We start from the raw sequence: 23,194 nt of genomic DNA, 5'->3' as shown, positions 1-23,194 counted from the left end.
ATAACACGGCATTAACGGAAGCAGCAAATTGGAGCCAGACAGTTTGGGTAGCTACAGGATTTCAGGCAAGCTTAACTTAACTTCTGAACCTCTTTCTCACTTGCAAAATGAGCATAATAGTACCTAGCTTGCAGGTGGTTAGTAAAGATTGGAAATAATATACATAAAGTGTATGCTCAGAAAAGGCACTTGATAAATGATGCTGTCATTATTATGCCCAAAGTTTAGTCAGTCTTTAATGCCCAGCTCAGATGCCATAAAAAGCACTCATTTTTTTTTCTACCTTATACTTGGAGTCACCTGACTATGCCTATCATTTCTACAAAGCTCTTACAGTTAAGGATCTTGTCTTATACATCCTTATATCCCAGAATACCTTGTATTTACCACACAGGCTTTTTTTAATTATTAAAAGCCACAATTTATTGATCTCCAGAGAATATGCCCTTCCAATATCCAGATATTTGTTTCTGACATTTAGGATTACAGTTTCTGGAATTAAGTTACTAGGAAGGATGTAGTAATAAACAGAATATTGCTTGGCGATTGTGGAATCAGAGCAAAGGGAGTTGGATTAGTAGAGATGATATCTTAATGATGCCATGGTAAATTCTGGTGAATTTTCTCTGCTCTTCAAGAGAGTGTACTTCCGTTGTGACTCATCTTCTGGATTCAGCATCTCTTCTCCTTTGCTTCTGGTTCTTGAATCTTGTGTTTCCACGTATTCTACATTTCATGCAGATTGCAGCCCTTCTGTTAACACATTCTTTTGTTAAGCCATTGCTGTCTTTTCCAGTCAATCATATTTTTCCTGTAGCTAAGTGCCCAGTAAGACTGATTGGACTTGGGGGCTCCAAACGTCTCTCAACCATCCACTTTTAGACGATATTTCAAGGTGAGCTTTGTTCACAGATGACCAATCTCATGGTAATAATCTGCCATACTCTTGAGCCTATAATATACTACCAGGCTCATTAACCCTTTTAGTTCGCAGACTGTGTGTTATTATACCCATTTCAGAGGTAAGCAAATAGCAAGCTTTTAATAAATGATGGGTGAACAACGGGATGAATAAAATCTCAAAGAATTAAATTACTGTTAAGTATATTTTATTGTATCTAATTATTTTGAAGCCCATTTTTAAAGAATTTCCTACATAATAAAGTTTATTTATTTATTTTTTGCGGTACGCGGGCCTCTCACTGTTGTGGCCTCTCCTGTTGCGGAGCACAGGCTCCGGACGCACAGGCTCAGCGGCCATGGCTCACGGGCCTAGCCGCTCCGCGGCACGTGGGATCTTCCCAGACCGGGGCACGAACCCGTGTCCCCTGCATCGGCTGGAGGACTCTCAACCACTGCGCCACCAGGGAAGCCCATAAAGTTTTTTGACTGGAATTTCTTAGGGAATAAGCCATTCTGGGTGAGAGATTATTCCGGTAGCTTACTGTTGAATGGTACATTCCAAGCTGTTTATTTTTTAATGGAAAGTTTTCTAAAACACCCCCAACATTCTTTACAAGAACACTGTACTAAAATGACTTCTGTACCCACTCACCATTCCACACACCAGTACCACAAGGAATGCATATGTTTTATAGGTGCCAGGCAGATGTGGACAGCGGCACATGTGACTTTTCCTCTTGTGTACTCACACTGCTAAAGTATTGCCTTTGGCTGGTGTGATGGGGACTGACAAGATATAAGACAGTCCCTACGTTTATTTGAATTAGTAGTAAACTTTAGATCCTCAGGTATTCTATAAAATTACTAGGGTTTTCAGAATTTTGTCCCCCCTTACTTTTCAGCTTGGAGTCATACTGAATGGGCGACCTGTCAAAAATCCTGTCAACTGAAAACCACAATGGTGATGATGGGAATCATAATAAAACCACTAACATTTACGTAACACTTATTAGGTTGTAGGCACTGAGCTCAGTCAGCATATGGTAGTAATTGTTTCCCTCCTCCTAATAAGCCAAAGATACAGGTACTATTTCAATTTCCATTTTACAGACGGTAAAACTGAAGCTCTGGGAGGTTAAGTAATGTATTCTAGGCTGAACAGTGGCAGCAAGTGGTAACAAGCCAAACAAGAATCCCAGTACACCATACTGCTGACTACCAATTTTTATTCAACACTACCTGGAATGGAATGATTTGAATAAGTGATTTTTAGAAAGATAACCAAAGTTTGATCCTTTAAACATCAAAGTCATTTACTTGAAATCTTTCTAAATAATATGCATTGCATATAGCCCTCCTGTAATAAACAGGAGTATATAACGTAACTCGTTCTTGCCTTGATGGCTTTACACTAATGATCGTTCACTGTGCTATGGGAAGCTTGGCGATGCCCTTTGAGCCTGAAGAGGGAAAGAAAGCCTAAGCAGACCTTTTGCTGTGGTTTGAGTTTGTCGCATGACATTCATCTCCATTTTGCGGCAGCCCTGCTCCATGACTCCCTTTGGGTTGATGATGCAGTCCCTGAGAACATTCTTGGATTTTTAGTTATTTCTCTACCCTGTGATCTGTGAGCTTTGCTTCTGACCTCCCAAATCTCTTAGGACAGGACTACAAGGACCTAAAAAAATGTACATCAAATCTCTGATGTAAAATCAACTCAAGTGTTCTCTATACGTGAGGAGAACAGGGGTAAATCATCCTATAACAAAAGGATAGGCTTTTGTTGTTGCTGCTGAATTCAGAGTGCTTTTTTGAGTGACGTTACTATTATTACCTAAGTTGATGAGAGCAGAAATCTGTTATAATTAGGCATTAACATGGATAATAATTTCTTTAAAAAGTACATTTGAAAAAGCAAAAGTTCGTTCTATGTAACTTCAGACCAACAGAGGGATGGTATATATATGCTGAAACCAAACTCTCTTCTCTTAAGGGGAGTAAGAGGAAGATGGTTACAATACAATCGCAGCATGAAAGATTTGCATTAGATACAAAGGAGATTTCTTGACAGTGAGTGGTGTTAAACATTGGAATGATTTATCAAAAGTTTTTAAGTACACTGATTCTATAAAAAAAATTTTTAAATGACATTCAAAAAGAAACACATTTTTACATTCATTTTGGAGAACCAAAATAATTGTTAGCAAATATGGAGATGTTTAAATTTATAAAACCCAAACTTTTCTTCTTCTACTTCAGACCTAGATTAATATTAAAGAAGACAGTACCCACACTTCATTATTTCATATAGCAAAGGTGGTAGTTTTACTAATACTCTAACACTGATACTTTCTCAAAATATCTGAGAAATATGACCACATATGGTAAGAAGATTAAGGTGCTTCTGGCAACCCCCCCAGAAGCAGAACTCTTGACTACAGAAAACAGAAAGTTTTCAGTGGGGAGCCATGGGGGCTGCCTTCAGTCTTATCAATCTACAGATTCTCAAATTACAGATCTGCTGTTGTTTTCTGACACATCTGCTTTGCAATGTAAAATAGCGTTTTCTTTAATAAGAATTCTTCAAAAAGCCCTTAGGCTCCTTGCCTTTGTTTGCACAGCCTGCGAGTTTTCATTTAAAATTTTCACACTGTTTTAAAAATTCTCCTTTTTTTGTTTCTAAAATAGGCAAAGTCCATAAACCTCTGTTTGGCTTCATATCTTAGCTACATGGAAAAAGGTGGAGAGAAATGTTCAGAGAAATTCTTAAAGTTTCAGTAAATGAGATTACTTCAAATGACCAACATTGTTCTCCTCTCTCCTTTGCTGTCAAAAATCACTCTTATTCAACATAGTTTTGGAAGTTTTAGCCACAGCAATCAGAGAAGAAAAGGAAATAAAAGGAATCCAAATCGGAAAAGAAGAAGTAAAGCTGTCACTGTTTGCAGATGACATGATACTATACATAGAAAATCCTAAAGATGCTACCAGAAAACTACTAGAGCTAATCAATGAATTTGGTAAAGTAGCAGGATACAAAATTAATGCACAGAAATCTCTGGCATTCCTATATACTAATGATGAAAAATCTGAAAGTGAAATCAAGAGAACACTCCCATTTACCATTACAACAAAAAGAATAAAATATCTAGGAATAAACCTACCTAAGGAGACAAAAGACCTGTACGCAGAAAATTATAAGACACTGATGAAAGAAATTAAAGATGGAGACAGATGGAGAGATATACCATGTTCCGGGATTCGAAGAATCAACATTGTGAAAATGACTATACCACCCAAAGCAATCTACAGATTCAATGCAATCCCTATCAAACTATCACTGGCATTTTTCACAGAACTAGAACAAAAAATTTCACAATTTGTATGGAAACACAAAAGACCCCGAATAGCCAAAGCAATCTTGAGAAAGAAAAATGGAGCTGGAGGAATCAGGTTCCCTGACTTCAGACTATACTACAAAGCGAAAGAAATCAAGACAGTATGGTACTGGCACAAAAACAGAAAGATATATTAATGGAACAGGATAGAAAGCCCAGAGATAAACCCACGCATATATGGTCACCTTATCTTTGATAAAGGAGGCAGGAATGTACAGTGGAGAAAGGACAGCCTCTTCAATAAGGTGCTGGGAAAACTGGACAGGTACATGTAAAAGTATGAGATTAGATCACTCCCTAATACCATACACAAAAATAAGCTCAAAATGGATTAAAGACCTAAATGTAAGGCCAGAAACTATCAAACTCTTAGAGGAAAACATAGGCAGAACACTCTATGACATAAATCACAGCAAGATCCCACCTCCTAGAGAAATGGAAATAAAAACAAAAATAAACAAATGGGACCTAATGAAACTTCAAAGCTTTTGCACAGCAAAGGAAACCATAAACAAAACAAAAAGACAACCTCAGAATGGGAGAAAATATTTGCAAATGAAGCAACTGACAAAGAATTAATCTCTAAAATTTACAAACAGCTCATGCAGCTCAATAACAAAAATACAAACAACCCAATCCAAAAATGGGCAGAAGACCTAAACAGACATTTCCCCAAAGAAGATATACAAACTGCCAACAAACACATGAAAGAATGTTCAACATCATTAATCATTAGAGAAATGCAAATCAAAACTAAAATGAGATATCATCTCACACCAGTCAGAATGGCCATCATCAAAAAATCTAGAAACAATAAATGCTGGAGAGGGTGTGGAGAAAAGGGAACACTCTTGTACCGCTGGTGGGAATGTGAATTGGTATAGCCACTATGGAGAACAGTATGGAGGTTCCTTAAAAAACTACAAATAGAACTACCATATGACCCAGCAATCCCACTACTGGGCATATACCCTGAGAAAACTATAATTCCAAAAGAGTCATGTACCAAAATGTTCATTGCAGCTCTGTTTACAATAGCCCGGAGATGGAAACAACCTAAGTGTCCATCATTGGATGAATGGATAAAGAAGATGGGGCACATATATACAATGGAATATTATTCAGCCATAAAAGGAAACGAAATTGAGCTATTTGTAATGAGGTGGATAGACCTAGAGTCTGTCATACAGAGTGAAGTAAGTCAGAAAGAGAAAGACAAATATCATATGCTAACACATATATATGGAATTTGAAAAAAAATGTCATGAAGAATCTAGGGGTAAGACAGGAATAAAGACACAGACCTACTAGACAATGGACTTGAGGATATGGGGAAGGGGAAGGGTGATCTGTGACAAAGCGAGAGAGAGGCATGGACATATATACACTACCAAACGTAAGGTAGATAGCTAGTGGGGAGCAGCTGCATAGCACAGGGAGATCAGCTTGGTGCTTTGTGACCGCCTGGAGGGGTGGGATAGGGAGGGTGGGAGGGAGGGAGACGCAAGAGGGAGGAGATATGGGAACATATGTATATGTATAACTGATTCACTTTGTTATAAAGCAGAAACTAACACACCATTGTAAAGCAATTATACTCCAATAAAGATGTAAAAAAAAAAAAATGTAGGAAGGAGGCAAGCAGAGATGCTCTTCATATAACCCCTCTTCCCAGGAAGTAAAAATCTATGAAATGAGGAAACTCACAGGTAAAATCCACTCTTTTGGCCTTCCCTGGTGGCGCAGTGGTTGAGAGTCTGCCTGCCGATGCAGGGGACACGGGTTCGGGATCCGGTCCGGGAAGCTCCCACATGCCACGGAACGGCTAGGCCCGTGAGCCATGGCCGCTGAGCCTGTGCATCCGGAGCCTGTGCTCCGCGACGGGAGAGGCCACAACAGTGAGAAGCCCGTGTACCGCAAAAAAAAAAAAAAAAAAATCCACTCTTTTTTACTCTATTGCAACTCTGACAATCCAATATTATGGAAAATAGGAATATATATATAATGAAATGGTCACAGAAATGTATGAAATTTTTTCTTAATAATCACAATGAGGTTGATACTTGATGTTCTCTGTGTTGACTGAATTGGACCTGAAACCCAGATAAGGACATATTTCTCAACCCAAAGTATACACGCTTCTATTAGCTCCAAGTCCAAACTTCAACTCCCAAGGATACAGTATATTCATTCCCTCATGAAAAAATAAAAATAAATGAATGATTTTTTTAAGGCCTCCACTGGAAACACATACGTTTGATCTTTTTAAGTTAATTATGTGTAACCATAATAAAAAAATTAAACTCATTTTTCACAAAATAATGGGACAGAGGAGGCAGGCAAATGACAAACATATACAAGTATCAGGCCTTGACAGCCTGAGCATTTATCTCTCTTCACCTTAAATCCAACTGAATGCTATTTGAAGCAGATGATATCCACTTTGAAGCTCCCTGATGGAATTCCTCCAGAAAACATGATCCTTTTCAAGGATAAGGGATGCCACTTTGTAATTCACTGTATTTCTACAATTCATTCTTATGTGGTCCAGTTTGTTGGGGGTGGAGATTATCTAGTTACATAAAAATCATGGATATGCCCTCAGCACCAAATCTTACAAGAGAGACAGATGGAAGAAGTCCGATGCTGTGCAGATGTATGTAGTCAGCTACATCCTTTTAATCTAATATGATGGATCGGGGACTGTCCTGTAAGACAGGTGTCATGCTATAAGCTAACTTGTAAGGGAAGAGAGTTTGGATAAATGACAAGATACCTAGAAATTGAAAAAATAAAATAGGGCTTCCCTGGTGGCGCAGTGGTTGAGAGTCTGCCTGCCGATGCAGGGGACACGGGTTCATGCCCCAGTCCGGGAGGATACCACAAGCCGCAGAGCGGCTGGGCCCGTGAGCCATGGCCGCTGGGCCTGCGCGTCTGGAGCCTGTGCTCCGCAACGGGAGAGGCCACAACAGTGAGAGGCCCACGTACCGCAAAATAAATAAATAAATAAATAAATAAATAAAATACTTTTCTTATACATGAAATAATGGTGTGAGTCTACAGCTGTTTCTTTGACATATTCTTCCTATTCTGCTTCTTTAAGCAAATTTTCAATTTGACTATGAGAATTCTTTCTTAAAATTGTTCATTTTTCCTTAAGTCAAGAAAAGCATGATCTCTTTTTCATAAGGAGTTAACTGGACTTGGGTTGAGGTTCTATTCTGAGCTTACTGGATAGAAAGCGACAGGGCCAGGATTCACACTAGGGCTTTCGGCTCCACAGACAGTTCTCCATTAGGACGCTCAACAAATATATTTTTTTAAATTGCTCATTCCTTTTCAGGTGTCCTCTTTTTCAAAACTTCAATCTTTTGAAAGTCTGCTTTCTAAGACCTTGTGTCCTTTCTTTCATAACATTACCATGACATGTTCCCTTTCGCTCAACATTTCCATCAGTTCTCTTTTATAAATCATTTGTTCTTCACTGGACAAAGTCACGTACTAGGGTCCAAAACCTCTTTTCGGGACAGGCAGTATAGAAAGACTTTCAAGAGGTTGGGTTCTAAAATAGGGTAAAAAATGTGTTTGATTTCTACCTATACCTTTACTATCTATATGAGTGTAGGCAAAAAGCTACTTATATTTGTATGGCTGGGTTTCTTCAACTATAAATGGAAAATATCTTTTAGAATTGTTGGAAGAATAAAATGCTAAAATATGTATAATATGCTTAGCATACTGCTGGGCTAAAATAAGGCTCAGGAAGGTTAGCTGTTATGGTTAGCTCTACCTTCTAAAGATGACATTGTCAGAAAGCAAGTTGCAAATTCCTCAGATGTTCGGATTTCATAAGACTGAGACCTGTGCAAAGGTCTGGATATATAAAATTCCCTAGTTCTACTAGGCTTTGCCTTTATGACAGTTGCATGATCTAGAGTAGGAAAATATTGGCTTCCTCTAGTCAACATCTAGCTCAGTAAGCTGCAGAATTGCTCCCTTTTTTCCTCTCCATCACACACCATCAGCACCATGGAACTCTATGTGAAATTTGCCTTCTTGAAACGCACAGTAAAAATTCCTTCATTTTCAATCTAATCTATATCCTTTAACACAAAATAGTCATCCTCTTCAGTACATTCCAGTAGTGAGTCTCATCCCACTAAGTCTTGAGATCACATTTATCTTTTGGTATGCTGCAAACTGAATATCTGTATTTCTTCAAAATTCATATGTTGAAATCCTGACTCCCAATATAATGCTTTTAAGAGATGGGGGCTTTGGGAGGTGATGAGGTCATGAGGGTGGAGCCCTCATGAATGGGATTAGTGCCCTTATGAAAGACAGCTCAGAGAGCTCCCTTGCCCTTTGTACCACATAAGGACACAGTAGGAAGACAGCCATCTATGAATCAGAAAGCAGGCCTTCACCAGACATCAAATCTGCCTTGATCTTAGACTTCCCAGCCTCCAGAACTGTGAGAAATAAATTTCTGTTGTTTATTAGCCCCCCAATCTATGGTATTTTCTTATAGCAGACTAAAAGGACTAAGACATGGTATTAATATTACAAAATCTGTTTTGTTGACTACCGATCATCTGGCAGGCTTGGATGCCTTCAGTGCTGAAGGAGCCAATATATATACACCCTAGCAGAAAACGGAGATACGGTACATGAAAAGGCTCCAGTCAGAAAAATCCAAAAAAGGTGTCTTACTGAAATGTTCCCTGGTCCCTGCAAAGCTTACAGACATTGCAACTGCATGAAAAAGGGTTAGATGTTTATTATCTTCCTTTAGGTGAACATGGTTCATGTACATCCTAGAGTAAGGCATGACATTTAGCTCCATTTGCTGTCATTTATAATTTCTGCCAAAAGTGGGTTATGAATTTCCCTATATTCTTAAAGAGAATTTACTGGCTACCATTTAATCTTTCTTAATAAATCACAGTTATCCATTTGATGTACAAGCTGTACAATCATGGAGGAATGTCTGCAGGGGTTCATCCATGTGTAGAGTTGCCTGTACTGCCCTAGAATGGCTCCAGGCTGCCATGCTTTTTCACTTCTCATGTATTTTTTTAAACAGTTTATCTCTCTCCTCCCTTGTTGTCAAGCTGTCAGTCAGCTGTCACTTTTCACTGCTGTCAGTGAGCCTGCCTTTATCGCACCCCCAATTTGATGCTGCTAATCTGCTGTCAGCTGAAAAATCAGATAATCAAGACCTCTGAAACTGCATTCACAATAAGTGGTGAGCTGAGCACTCGATGGAGATTCTGAGATAGGAGTTCCAGTTTCTGCTCTGTCTATATCTAGCTGTGTGATTACCAGAAGACACTTAACTTCTCTGGGCCTTGATGCCTTCATCTTTAAAATATGGAGCAGAGCCTCTGTGTGTGTGTGTGTGTGTGTGTGTGTGTGTGTGTGTGTGTGTGTGTGTGTGTGTGTGTGTGTGAGAGAGAGAGAGAGAGAGGGAGAGGGGGAGGGAGAGGGAGAGGGAGAGGGAGGGAGAGGGAGAGGGAGAGAGACAGAGAGACAGAGAGAGAAAGAGAAAGAGAAAGAAAGAGAAAGAGAAAGAGAAAGAGAAAGAAAAAGAGATCTCACCTAGACTTGAAGGTTGTTTCTCTCCCTACCAGAAAAAAACATATGAAACTTTTTTGTGAGTTAACAGAATGCAGGGTGGGGCACCACTGACCCTTTAATTGTTGAATTCAAGGATAATTTTAGTCATCACTTTATTTAACCTCACTCCTCTGAATTCACTACCAATCATCTCCTTAAAACTCTCTTCCCTTTATTCCACAGGATAATTCTCTCATTGATGACCTCCTGACTCTTTTATCTTTTCTTCTCATTTCAATCCTGGGCTCTTCCTCCACTAAGCCCTTAAGGGTCAAGAGTGGGAAAGGCCAGTCCAAAGCTAAAGATCAAGGTCATAAAGAGAAACCGGCAACACTCCTGAGAAGCAGCACCTGTGTCCTGGAAGCCAGCTTGAAGACTGTGTCACGGTGTGCCCAATGCTGCTGATGTGTGACGTAAGATGAGGACTGAGAACTGACAACAGGATTTAGAGACATGGAAGTCATCAGGGACCTGGACAAAAACAGTCTCAGTGGAGTAGCTTGAAGAAAGAACAATGGGAATGAAATTGGAAATAAGTGTAAACAACTCTTTCAAGAGGTTTTGCTACTAAGAGAAATAAAGAAATGAGGTAGTAGCAGAGGATGAAGTAGAATCAAGAGAGAATATTTTAAAGATGTAAAGCAAATAGCATTTTTTGTATGCTAATAGGAACCATCCAGAAAAGAGGAAAATGGATAATGCAGATCAGAGAAAAAAAAATTGCTAGAAAAATAATTTTTAGGTATGCAAGACGGATGGGCTCCAGCAAAGAAGTGGAAACAGGGCCTTAGTCAGAAGTAAGGTCAATCCATCAATAGTTACAGGTGTGAAGATAAAAAATATGCACCCAGAAGCACATAACTGGGTAGATGTAATGGTGGCAGCACATAGAAATTCTCTTCTGATTGTGTCTATCTTTTTCAGTCATGATCTGAGAAGGAAGACAGAAGATTTGGTATTAAAAGCTTACAAAGAAAGGAAAATGCATGATTAGTTACTTAGAAAAGGGGAATTATGGTACACTCGCCATGCAGCTCAACAGGTCCATGTGGATTTAGGGGTCATGAATTTAGAGTAGGCTAATAAGTACGGCTGGAGGTTTTCCTCCTAATCAAATATGAAAGAAAAGGTGCAAAAGATTTGAGAGTACACACGAGAAAGGAAGTATGATGACAGAATGTGGAAGTTAAACTGGAGAAAGAAGGAGGAAAATTAGGACAAGAGAAGAATGAACATAAGGAGCTGGCTCCTTACCATCGATGGATGCTATAGGTTCTGGTGAAGCCAAAAGGCTGCTTGAGTCAGGATGATAAAAAGAATATATAAAGGAACCTCTTTATTTATATTAGGCTGTTCCTTTGGCAGAGTACTTCTTTACTTTCACGTGTTAAAAGAGGGCAAAGGGGAAGACTGTCCTTTATATTCAGGTGGCAATAAATGTGCTAGGTTATAAAACAATGGGGATGAAGGAGTTAATAAGATGAATTAAACTTTATTAAGGTTCTGTTATGTGCCAGGCACTCGGCTGGGCATTTGGCACACATTATTTCATTTAATAGCTACATCATGCCTATGAGGGGATAAGGTAAATATAATCATAACCATTAAAGAACCTAAGCTCAGGGTCATTACACTTGCACAGGTCACAGAGCTAGTAAGTGGCGGTCAAGACTCAAATATGTGCATGCCTAACTACAGTATTTAAGAGCTTTCCCACTTCAAAATGTTTTAATACATATAATGAAATATTTTCAAGTGAATATTCTTTCTTGCTACTATTTTTCTGGTCTTTGAGAATGACGCAGTGGAGGGGTGAGGAAGGTAATAGGTACAGCAGGTACTACAAGCCCAATATTGAATTTCTGTATGACAGACATGCTCTGAGTTTTAACAGTTATCAACTTTATAAATCCTCAAATATTTTGCTGAAATATGGCTTTTTCCCTTCCCTGATTAATATACCTTATATTATATATTATTAGAGCACATTATATTAATAATTTAAGTATATGTTCTGCTGCTTTGTTTTTAAATTAAATTTGAGAGAAAGATAGAACCGTTCAAAATTTTTTTTATTTTTAATCACCTTGGTTATTTTGCCTTTGGAATTACTAAATATTTTTCAACATCTCAACAAAATAATACTCTTTTAAGACTGCAGGCATTAGAATGATTGTCATTCATGCAAATAATCACTTACTTACACTATATGAGTTTGGGTTAGATAAAGCAAATTACCATTTGAAAATAATTCAAATAACACTCTGGGCTAAGACCTTGCTTATGAATGTTATCTTGGCCACAATATTTTTTAACCTTCTTCCATTTAGCTAGATTTATTTATGGTAATACAGTCCAAATTAATAAACTATTCAATTGCCACAGGTGTATTAAACATAGGATGTTGTAGGACTATATCAGATGCAAGTGCATTTTAAAACATACTATTTATTTGGAATTCTATAGCAGTAATAATTAAGATGTGCTATAACTACCTATTCACTTAAAGATGTGCATTTTGACAATATATTATTATATGAAAAACTTAAAAGCATGTCAAAAAATAAGGTTCAAAATATGATCTAAAGCAGCGGTCCCCCACTTTTTTGGCACTAGGGACCGGTTTCATGGAAGACAATTTTTCCACGAACCGGGGGATGGTTCAGGCAGTACTACGAGCAATGGGGAGCGATGGGGAGCGGCACATGAAGCTTCGCCTGCTCGCCCGCCACTCACCTCCTGCTGTGCGGCCCGGTTCCTAACAGGCCCGGGGGTTGGGGACCCCTGATCTAAAGTATAAGCTGTGTTCTAGCTAATCACAGATCTAAAGTATAACAATCATATTCTTCAGAAGTTGACATTCTCTCATCACACATATGAAAATTATATATTACAAATACATATTATATATATATTTACATATATATGAAAATCAACTGTGATCTTAGTTTCACTTAGCTTTATAGTTTTCAAAACTGTAAATAAATCATTAAATATTTTTGACAAATGACCTATACTGACAGGAAGATTAGACAGTTAACAGAAAATTTAATCAAAAGTCATAGAGTCTAAATTTTAATACAGTCTCTGACACTAATCAGCAGTGTGAGCACAAGCCAGTCTGCTTCTCTGGCCTTCTGTTTTCTGAACTCCATAAAGTAAGGATCAGGCAAGTTGTTCTAACTTAAATTTTATGACTCACTAGCTTGATATGGTATTAGGCAGATTTTTCTTCAATGCAATATTAACTAGTCAGACACTTAAATCAGTATTAGGGGTGTGGAAGAGTGGGTGTCCCCACAGCAAAATCTGGGTGAACTCAGTTAGTCCAGAACCTAGAGACTAATGCTGACCTCCTGCATAGCATATGTGGATATTAAATTGTCTCCTGCCTTCATTTCAAGGATGGGGAAGAAACAGCTGTCCCTGAACTCTTTTTAAGGACACAGTCAGTTACAAAACAGCAGCATCCCCAACTAGTATGATTCCCACTGAAGTAAACTTGCTATTCACAAGGGGAAAATATTCCTGGTGGTAGTAAAAACAATTTTGCTAGGTTTAATCAAAAGTGAAAAGGAATTCTAGAATGTTCCCTTTGAGCCACATCATCCATTGCTAATTCAGGGTGGGCCCAGCAATAAGGGTAATAAAAAATATCCTTAGTGACTGAGAAAAAGAAATGGCAATTAAGTGCATTTGCAACCCAATATAGAAGACCTAACTCTTTACTAAGATAATATAAATAATAAAAACTGGGAGAAGGGGGGAAAAAAACAGAAAAAAAAGCATGGGAAATGAAAGTAATCTAAGCAGTAAAATTTAACACTGATTTACTTAGAAGTTACTATTATACATATAAACCAATGGGCATAAGCTGAATACAAAGGTTGAGACCTATGCTTGACAATGACTTCTGTAGCAAAACAACAAATAAATAAAACAGTAAGTGTTAAAAGCCAAAGCACCTTGCTTTGGCAAACAAATAAATAAGAGAAAAGAAAGGAAAAACTCAGTACCAGAATTAACCATTCAGTGACAGGTTGGACACATGATTATTTAAAATCTTTGTAAATCACAGCATGGTGAAATAGAACTTGATTCTCTAACTAATCATGCTTACGCTGAAAAGTCAAAATTGGCAAGAACATCACCGATTTTTACACATTTGGGGAATAATTTATGACACAATACTGAAAATGGAGTTAAACATACTGACCTGCTCACATCAGGAAACCTGATGGGAAAGTAAATAACTTGGCACTTGGGTCTGATGATGCTTTCCAGATCTTTGGGTCTGTGATCAGGAATCAGCTTCATGAATTTTCCAATAGAAGTAAGAAATGACTCCATATTAAAAATCGAGTTGAATACCACCACATCAGCCACCAGGCTGCAAAGGGAAAGAATAAATGCATATGGTGAGCCCACACTTGTTCAGTTATTTTTATAAGCCTAAGACTTCTTTATTAATCAGAGTTTATACTGCACCTTGGGTTTGCAAAGAACTCTGCACTTCCTACCAGTATTTATCAAAATGACTCTAATAGATAAGTTAGTTTCATTAGCATTATATCAAGGGAAGGTAGATTATTGGCATCAGAGAGGAAAGGCAGGAGAGGAATTAAGTGATTTAATGGGATCCTATGACACTTCAAACCAAAGTATTGGGTTGGCCAAAAAAGTCCGTTTGGTGTTTTCCGTAAGATGGCTCCAGTAGCACTTTAGTTGTCTTCAACTTCATTCGAAATAATTTTGTTAGATTGCATTGTGACAGCTGTCATATCAGCGTGCCTTTAAAAAAAAAAAATCAAAATTGGTGAATTTCTGTGTAGCCATGTTAATACTGAAGATGGGAGAAAAAAGCAACATTTTCAGCATATTATGCTTTATTATTTCAAGAAAGGTAAAAACTCAACTGAAACGCAAAAAAAAAAGGTTTGTGTGGTGTATGGAGAAGGTGCTGTGACTGATTGAACATGTCAAAAGGGGTCTGCAAAATTTCGTGCTGCAGATTTCTCACTGGACGATGCTCCATGGTCCAGTAGACCAGTTGAAGTTGACAGCGATCAAATCGAGACATTAATTAAGAACAATCAATATTACACCATGCAGGAGATAGCTGACATAATCAAAATATCCAAATCAAGCGTTGAAAATCATTTGCACCAGCTTGGTTACGTGAATCGGTTTGGTGTTTAGGTTCCACGTAAGTTAAGAGGAAAAAAACCTTCTTGACCGTATTTCTGCGTGCGATTCTCTACTTACATGTAATGAAAACGTTCCGTTTTTAAAACAAATTGTGATGGGTGATGAAAAGTAGATACTGTACAATAATGTGGAACAGAAGAGATGGTGGGGCAAGCGAAATGAACCACCACCAACCACACCAAAAGCCAGTCTTCATCCAGAGAAGGTGATGTTGTGTATTTGGTGGGATTGGAAGGCAGTCCTCTATTGTGAGCTTTTTCTGGAAAACCAAACGATTAATTCCAACAAGTACTGCTCCCAATTAGACCAACTGAAAGCAGCACTCGATGAAAAGCGTCCAGAATTAGTCAACAGAAAACGCATAATCTTCCATCAGGATAACACAAGACCGAGTTTCTTTGATGACCAGGCAAAAACTGTTACAGCTTGACTGGGATCAAGCTGATTCATCGCCGAATTCACCAGACATTGCACCTTCAGATTTCCATTTATTTCGGTCTTTACAAAATTCTCTTAATGGAAAAAATTTCAATTCCCTGGAAGACTGTAAAAGGCACCTGCAACAGTTCTATGGTCAAAAAGATAAAAAGCTTTGGGAAGATGGAATTATGAAGCTGCCTGAAAGACGGCAGAAGGTAGTGGAACAAAACAGTGAATACGTTGTTCAATAAAGTTCTTGGTGAAAATGAAAAATATGTCTTTCATTTTTACTTTAAGAACCGAAGGAACCTTTTGGCCAACCCAGTGTACTTTTCCGCAATGCCAGGAATTTTCAATATTATCACCAAGTACAGGAGGACCTTTTTCTTTGTGGCCCAACTACCCATGTTGGGTTTCTATGTCAGTGATGTACTTCGTTTTACACCACAGTACTGAGAACAGAACACTTGCCATACTTTTCACTGCCTTCAAGGAGATTAATCCAGATAAAGCTATTTCATACTAAGAGCATACCTTCATAACATGTAGTTAAAGTCTATTTCTCATTTTAACCCTTGCTTCAAGAAACTGTTAGGTTTTTTAAAGTTCTGAGACTACACAGGAAGGATTATATAGAAACTCTACAAATAACTTATTTTTTTATTATATAGATTTGGAGTAGTCAGAGAAATAGAAGAAGTTGGTGAAAATGGATCCAGAAATCGGTACCACTAGGTCCTACTGATTACATAATGTATTATAAAGGACCACAACACCATGGACCTTCAGAATTAAACGAAAGAAATATAATATTCGCTGTTGCTTTTGATGCAAAGGCTTGATCCTCTCCTTAGTATTTTTTTATTAAAAATAATCTAAAATACATAGTTAGAAGGAAACGTAAAAACAAAGTTTATGTGTCATTAATATGTCAATAGTTTCCAAATTTGCCTATAACATTTTCTTGGAAACCAATGAACACAAATGATAACCATGGGTGAGCTGGATAAACAGGAATATGTACTATGTTCCCTTTATGAATCAAAAAACCATTTTAATAAATCATTGTTTTGTTTTTTAAAATAACCCTCTTTGCTTTAAGCCATGATTCAGTGTCTCAGTGTCACTGGATCTCAATAAAATGCATACAAATGCTTTGATAAGAAGGTATACAAGATCAAATAGAAAAAGCAGTTAGTTTTATTTCACCCTGTAAAGGACATCAAGGAAACTGAAAAGAAGACATGCAAGCCCACAAGACTGTAAAACACAAATGAATAAACAGAGCTTATAGAGCAGGAATACCACAGCAAGTCCTCAGTTTAGTTTAATTCACATTTACTGAGACAGTCAAAGTTTCTATTATCAATACATAGCGGAACGAAAAACTAACGAAAGGAATGTTGACCTGCCACCCCTATCTGCCCCCACTCCTGCAAACTTGTTTTCCCATACAAGTATTTTTTGTTTTTTTAGTTGCAACTTAGTGCAAACTTGGGATTAGCAGTGATTACAACATGGATAATACAAGAGAGTGTCACAGAAGTGCTGACACAATATCAAGCAATAAGGAAGCCAATATAATAATATACCAAAAGTTGAAGGATGTTTTACAGCTAGTCTGTTTTCACCATATGTCACATATTGTAATAGTGACCCACAGGTCATAATACATAGTTATGGCATGTGTTCATCAGTCAGAGGGTTAGTGAAACCTCTATTTAAGGTGAGTGCTTATGTCGGTCATCTCTGAAGTCCTTAACTGTCACACAGTCAAGAAAGAAACCTGACAGTGCCAACAAAAGCAGAAGTCAGCAAGAAAACTAAAGAAACATTTGAAGAAGCTGGAGTCATACTTTTCAAACTGAATCTGAACAGGACTGCTTTCTGACACTCTTATTTTTCCTCTGGACGACTGCAAGCCAGTTTTTTTCTCCTTAAGAATCCCACCAATGATCAAGCCCACTTCTTTCTCTCCAAGCTCGTCTATCAGTTTACGCTCTTGAGAAGAGCAATGCTGAAAAATTATATATAAGCTTTTATAGTCTCATTCCCTCTGAGCAAAGCAATCTTTTCTGAAACAGAGAGATGAGGGGTAGTAAGCTAAAAATTTTTTTAGCCATCTGCCCTCAAACGGCATTCAACCCAACTACTTATATTCTTAAAAACCCAGTTTATGCCAAATTAAAGTTCCAAGATAGTTTACAGAAATATTCTTTTTCATGCATTTCCTCTCTGATATGAGTGGGTGTAACTTCCATTAACTTTAAAGCCACCCATAAAGGGAAAAATAGACTTAATTTTTTTCCCCAGTTATTTCTCACGGGTAATAAACACACACTATCTGAGGAAAAGAATGAGGCTAATTCAAGAAACCAAAAGAATATTACAAATGTTTTCCATATTAATAAAGCACAAAATGATTTTGTTTTTGTTTTTGAAACATATTTTCCCCTCTGTTTCAATATAAAATATTTTAATTTTATTATGAAATTTTAAAACGGTTGCTTTTTTTATGAGACATTTGATGTGAAGCAGCTCCGCTCTATTTTGATAGTGCTGCTACTTCATTTGAAGCAGCTTGTAAAAATGATTGCAGGAAAACATTTACAAAATGCTCAAAACACAGAAGTATTACCATCTAGCTGTTTTTCTATGTCAGTGAAACTATGGAATATACTTGCAAAAGAGCTGGGAGTCTGTTTAAACACATCATCAATCCCAGTTGCTAATAACTATTAAAAAAGGTGAGTAAACTGAACCCAATCACTGCCAAACTGACTCCCTTTGAGTGTTGCAGTTATGTGGATGGGATCCAATAGCAAAGCTGTTTCAGAGCTGTTATTAACTTCTTTCATTAACTAAGCTTCAGGAGATACACTTTGTTGAAGTAACAGTAGAGAAGGACCATCACCTTTGAAATGTCATGGTATTTTAAGGCTATGCAGTTTCAGAAGACTCAAGAGGGGAAAAAAAACCTCCTAAAGATTCATTTTCCATAGTTTTCTCTTACAAACAATAAGGAAAAAAAGGACAAAAACCCCTTGCTCCATTATGCTTTAATTTTTGTTTATTCCTCTGTAAATTTCTATTTTGATTTCAGCTGGATACATGGAAAGTAGCTGGTAAATAAAAGTTGACTAACTGTCTTTTTCTAAAAGTATGTCTCACACAGTAGATGATGGAATCAGGGGCTGAAGAAGGTCCCTGTCACCCCTTTGATTCTATTTTGAATGTTGTAGAAAATACAGTTAGATAATTAGTTCAACATTTAGATTGTAACACATATGTATTTTATAAAAGGATTAGCTGTTCTCTTATATGTACATATTGCAGAGGCACAAGTAATTCCTACCATGGAAGGTATGTTTAAACATTTGCTCCTAATTTAAGGTATTTTTAAAGTAAGTGTACAGGAGGTCTCCAGATTTAAAAGCTAACTATAAGGAAAAAGATGGCAAACGACTAAATATAATGATACAATCTATACCTACCATGAGAGAATTTGGTTGTATCCATATTGGAAATCCCTCTCCTGACATTTCTTGACAGGATATACCAATTGGTTCTCATGGAAGTACAGAATCTTTTTCAATTTCCCAAGGTCAGGCCGAAGGGCAGCCAGTTCAGTCAGGTTAAGCACTGAGCTTGCGAAGAGAATCCTAGGAAACAAGGAAATTAGGGTTACCACCCTGAGCATACTTGAAGTGGGCATCCTGTGCCTTCTCTCCTCTTTCCTCATCCTACCCCAAGGAAAACATATCCCCCATAGGGACACATCAAGAGTTAAGCCTTAATACCATGTAGCAGCATTCTAAGTTTTGATCTCTTAAAAAGCAGCTGCTAAGAACTATAAAAGCCCTGAATCTCATTGGTCTTCTCAGCTCAGTTACTGAGAGATGCAAAAAAAAAAAAAAAAAAAAAAAAGCTGGATGGATTTTATTGAAAAAAGCCTAGAAAAGCTCCATCTGAAGGACAAATGGAACAAAGATAAGGCTGACTGGGGAATACTTTGCTTGCCAGTTTCATTACACTTTACTTCTTTATGCAACCAACTACTGAAATTCAATATATGAGCAGGAATGGCACGTGTTCGTGTTATAACATAAACCCTTTTGATTTATGCAATAGACTTATCTAGTGAGGGCTTTTTCTCTTGGCATGTTTTCTTATGCCCCCCTTTTAAATATTCTGCAATATTTGTAGGGTTTTTTCTTTTATATTTTCTTCTCGATTACTGGACTGCTAATGGCACCATATGTACACTCTGTAATATCCCTTATATAAAACATAAATGATAAAAATGAAGAAAGCCTGGTTCCTTGTCTTTGGGGGATAAAAAGGAAACTGAAAGTCTACCTATCCATGGTTATAAATGAAATAGTGTCTATTTACTCACTCATTCCACAAACATTTATCATAAATGCCTACTAGGTACCAGGGTCAAGCGAGGAAGAACAGAAAAGATGAACAAGACAGCCTGCAGAATGAATGCTGCCAATAACAGTGGCATGAACAAAGTACTAGAGGAACAGACAGACAACTGCCTGGGACAACCCGGAAATATTTCACTAATGAGGTGGCTAACACGTGTGGACACAAAAGAGGGACAAATTACATTCCCTGAGCAGCTGAGGACATTTAGATGGCACAATTTTGATGGAATGCCACCTTTATAACATAATATAGCATCATTTGACCCTTACAGCTTTAATTCTCATTCTAAAAAATGAGGTCCAAGAAGGTTAAGGGTTTTTTCTAGAATCACACCGGTAGTAGTGGCAAAGCAGAGATTCCCAGTCTTCTAAGCCCGAAGTACTATTCATTACACCACAGATATGAATTCGTTGTGGACCACTTACACTGCAAACGCTTTTTACTGTACTTAATAAATACAAAATAGCATCCTTGTTATTACCATGATTACAACTACTATAAATTCTCCCTTGCTGACAAGCCAAATGGCTAACTTCAGGTGTTTATATGATCTGCAGCACTAGCCTTCACATAAGAAGAATGATTACATAATAAGTGCATACATCATAAAGAGGAATTCAAGTGTCTTCTTCATGGGCTACAAAAGGCACATAAGACCAAAAAGCAGCCACCTCTCTAAACTCACATTGCTGTATTAATGTTATGGTTTATTGTTTTAAAGTAAAAAATCTTATCAAGGAGATGCATTTTTTAAAATTGTCTATTTGTACTCAACTAAAGCAAATAGAAAATTCATGTTCAGAAAATGTCCTCTATTTTTTCCAAAAATATTCCCACCACCACCACTAAGTATTAGCTTTTCTAAATTTTAGATTGAAAATTCTGAAATATGAAAATATTTGCTTATCTACAAATCTGATCTTTAGTAGAGAGAACAATAAAATTTAAACTCAGTCAATCTATATTTTCCTTAAAATAAAACGGATGGCAACTTGTGGATCAAGTTGAGTAATACACCCCCCTCTATTCCCACTCCCCAGTCCCAACATAACAAACTACTCCAAACAATGACTCATTGTTAATCATTAAGACCTGAGCAAACTCAATGTTTTTCACACACAAGGAAGAAAAACTCATTAACTGCAGCTTCCATCTATTCATTAATTATAAAAAATCGTACCCTTATAATGAAGAAATTTGGTAGACATCAACTTACCCAAGTGACCAAACTTAATATGAACAATAATGGGCCAAAGGGATATCATGTATTTCCCAATGTGATACACTGAGAAAGATAGAGATCACCAATTCCTGACAAAAATGCTTGATCTGAATTTGGTCATGAGGAAATAGCCAGACAAATATTCTGCAAAATAAATGGGCTGGATCTCCAAAAAATGTCAAGGTCATAAAAGGAAAAAAATCTAGAGTAAAGGGAAATAAAAAGACCCCCAAACAAAATGCAATGTGTGATACTTGATGGGATACTGAATGGGGAAAAAAATAAAAAACAGCTGTAGAAGATATAAGAACAACAGGGAAACTCTGAATATAAAATTGTAAAGTTTTATCAATCTTAAATTGAAGTGTATTGATTTTACTGCAATTATGTAGGAGAATATCCTCATTCTTAGGAGACACGTGTTGAATTATTAACATGTGAAGCGTAATGATGTCTGCAACTAAGTCTTAAATAGTTCGGTCCAAAGGCCACTAAAAACAAATATTCAAATATTCATAGATAGAAATAAATGTGCAAAATGTTAACATTTGATTAATCTAAATAAATGATATATTGTAACTCACTGCTCTAGCCTTGCAAATTTTTAAGTTATACATTTATAAAACTACAAATTTGGGAGGATATTCATTAAATGGCAGTAAGTAGAAGGGAAAAATATGGCACATTCCATAAACAGTAAACCCATCATATATGTATTTCTAGTCAGACTCCAATTGTTCATTTCCTCCAAGAGAACTATCCTCAGGGTGGAACATCTGTAGCAAATGTTTAACTAAAGCAAGTCCTTCACTCTCCTCCTACCACATACCGCCTCTCCTTACCCTACCTACCAGCTGATCCACAATCAAGGAATCCAAATCTAAAATTGAGACTTCCAAATAAAAGCTCTCAAACGAGAGAATGCAATACATTCAGAAGTAAAATGGCAATGATTTTCATAATATTACCCATTTGGGACTGCCCACAACAACACTTCCTTCAGTTTGTTCAGTCATTAACAGGAAACTCATTTTATTTTTATAACTAATCTTGAAATAGCGCTCACTACTTCTAAATTGTGGGAATTATCTCCAACATTAGTATAGCATTTCTCTTTGCTTTTTTGCTTGTAAAATGGAAGTTAAATTAGACAATAAGCAACTCCTCAAATATTCAGCTCAATGACACCTAAAAAGAAGTGATGAAGATGCCCACAAAAGAAATGCAGGTAAGATTCATAGGCAATTTTTTCTTTGCCGTCCTCCATCAATTAAAAAAAAAGTGTATAATACAATGAATGACATCACTCAATCAGCAGCTAATCCCTAGGCTCCCAATGTTCATCTTGCCTCAGGTATTATTTAAGCAATAAATCCTAACAAGGTGAGCTTTACCATCCCACACTGTGTCTCTGGCAGGAAAGGGCACAAGGTGAAAGCAAAAACCACTAGGAACAAGATAATTCCTGACAGCTGCTGCTTGAGCACAAGTTAAATTGAACAGTTTATCTCAGCATGAAGATGTTATAAGGTTTTATGTTTAATATTTTTAAATTAACATAAAACCCAGAGAAAGCAGTTGGGCAATCTTTCACAAACATGACATACTACAATCACTGTATAAGCTGGATTAGTACTTATTACCATGCTACTACAGAATTAAGCTGTTTTTAGACCACCAAAGAGCTTTAAATTGCAACTTTTGTCTCTGTAAGAGAAACCTATATTTAAAATGTCTGCTAAATTCAAATTAATGGCTACATCATTAGCTTACCATCTCACCAAAAGCATAAGTAAGCTGCTATTATAATCGTCTAACCAAAACAGCTCTGTGCTGTAAAAGTATGTGAATGCCGTTCTAGGTATTTGGGACTGTATGCATATACATGCTTCAAGTATTTTCAATGCACATTATACCTACAATCTGAGTCATATTTGCTTAAGGAATCCAAAATCATTCAACACAATGAAATTCTAGATTTTATTTT

The 23,194-nt window shown here is 37.1% G+C and overlaps 1 protein-coding gene across 3 annotated transcripts in view; it reads right to left on the bottom strand.

The window, feature by feature from the left end:
• The window catches only part of GTDC1 (glycosyltransferase like domain containing 1), a gene marked incomplete at its 3' end in the record, with an annotated part of 383,897 nt that overhangs the window by 193,762 nt on the left and 166,941 nt on the right, over positions 1-23,194 (bottom strand). For all 3 annotated transcript variants that reach the window (XM_082658781.1, XM_082658780.1, XM_082658782.1), the window contains exons 4-5: positions 19,043-19,210; positions 14,137-14,310 (exon numbers count right to left, since the gene is read on the bottom strand). In XM_082658781.1, the coding sequence (XP_082514907.1) occupies positions 14,137-14,310; positions 19,043-19,210 (342 nt within the window). The remainder of the gene's footprint in view (positions 1-14,136; positions 14,311-19,042; positions 19,211-23,194) is intronic.

Source organism: Grampus griseus (assembly GCF_964374135.1).
Source record: "Grampus griseus genome assembly, chromosome: 7".
Classification (NCBI taxonomy): Eukaryota; Metazoa; Chordata; class Mammalia; order Artiodactyla; family Delphinidae; genus Grampus; species Grampus griseus.
This window is presented reverse-complemented; position numbering and strand designations above follow the sequence as displayed.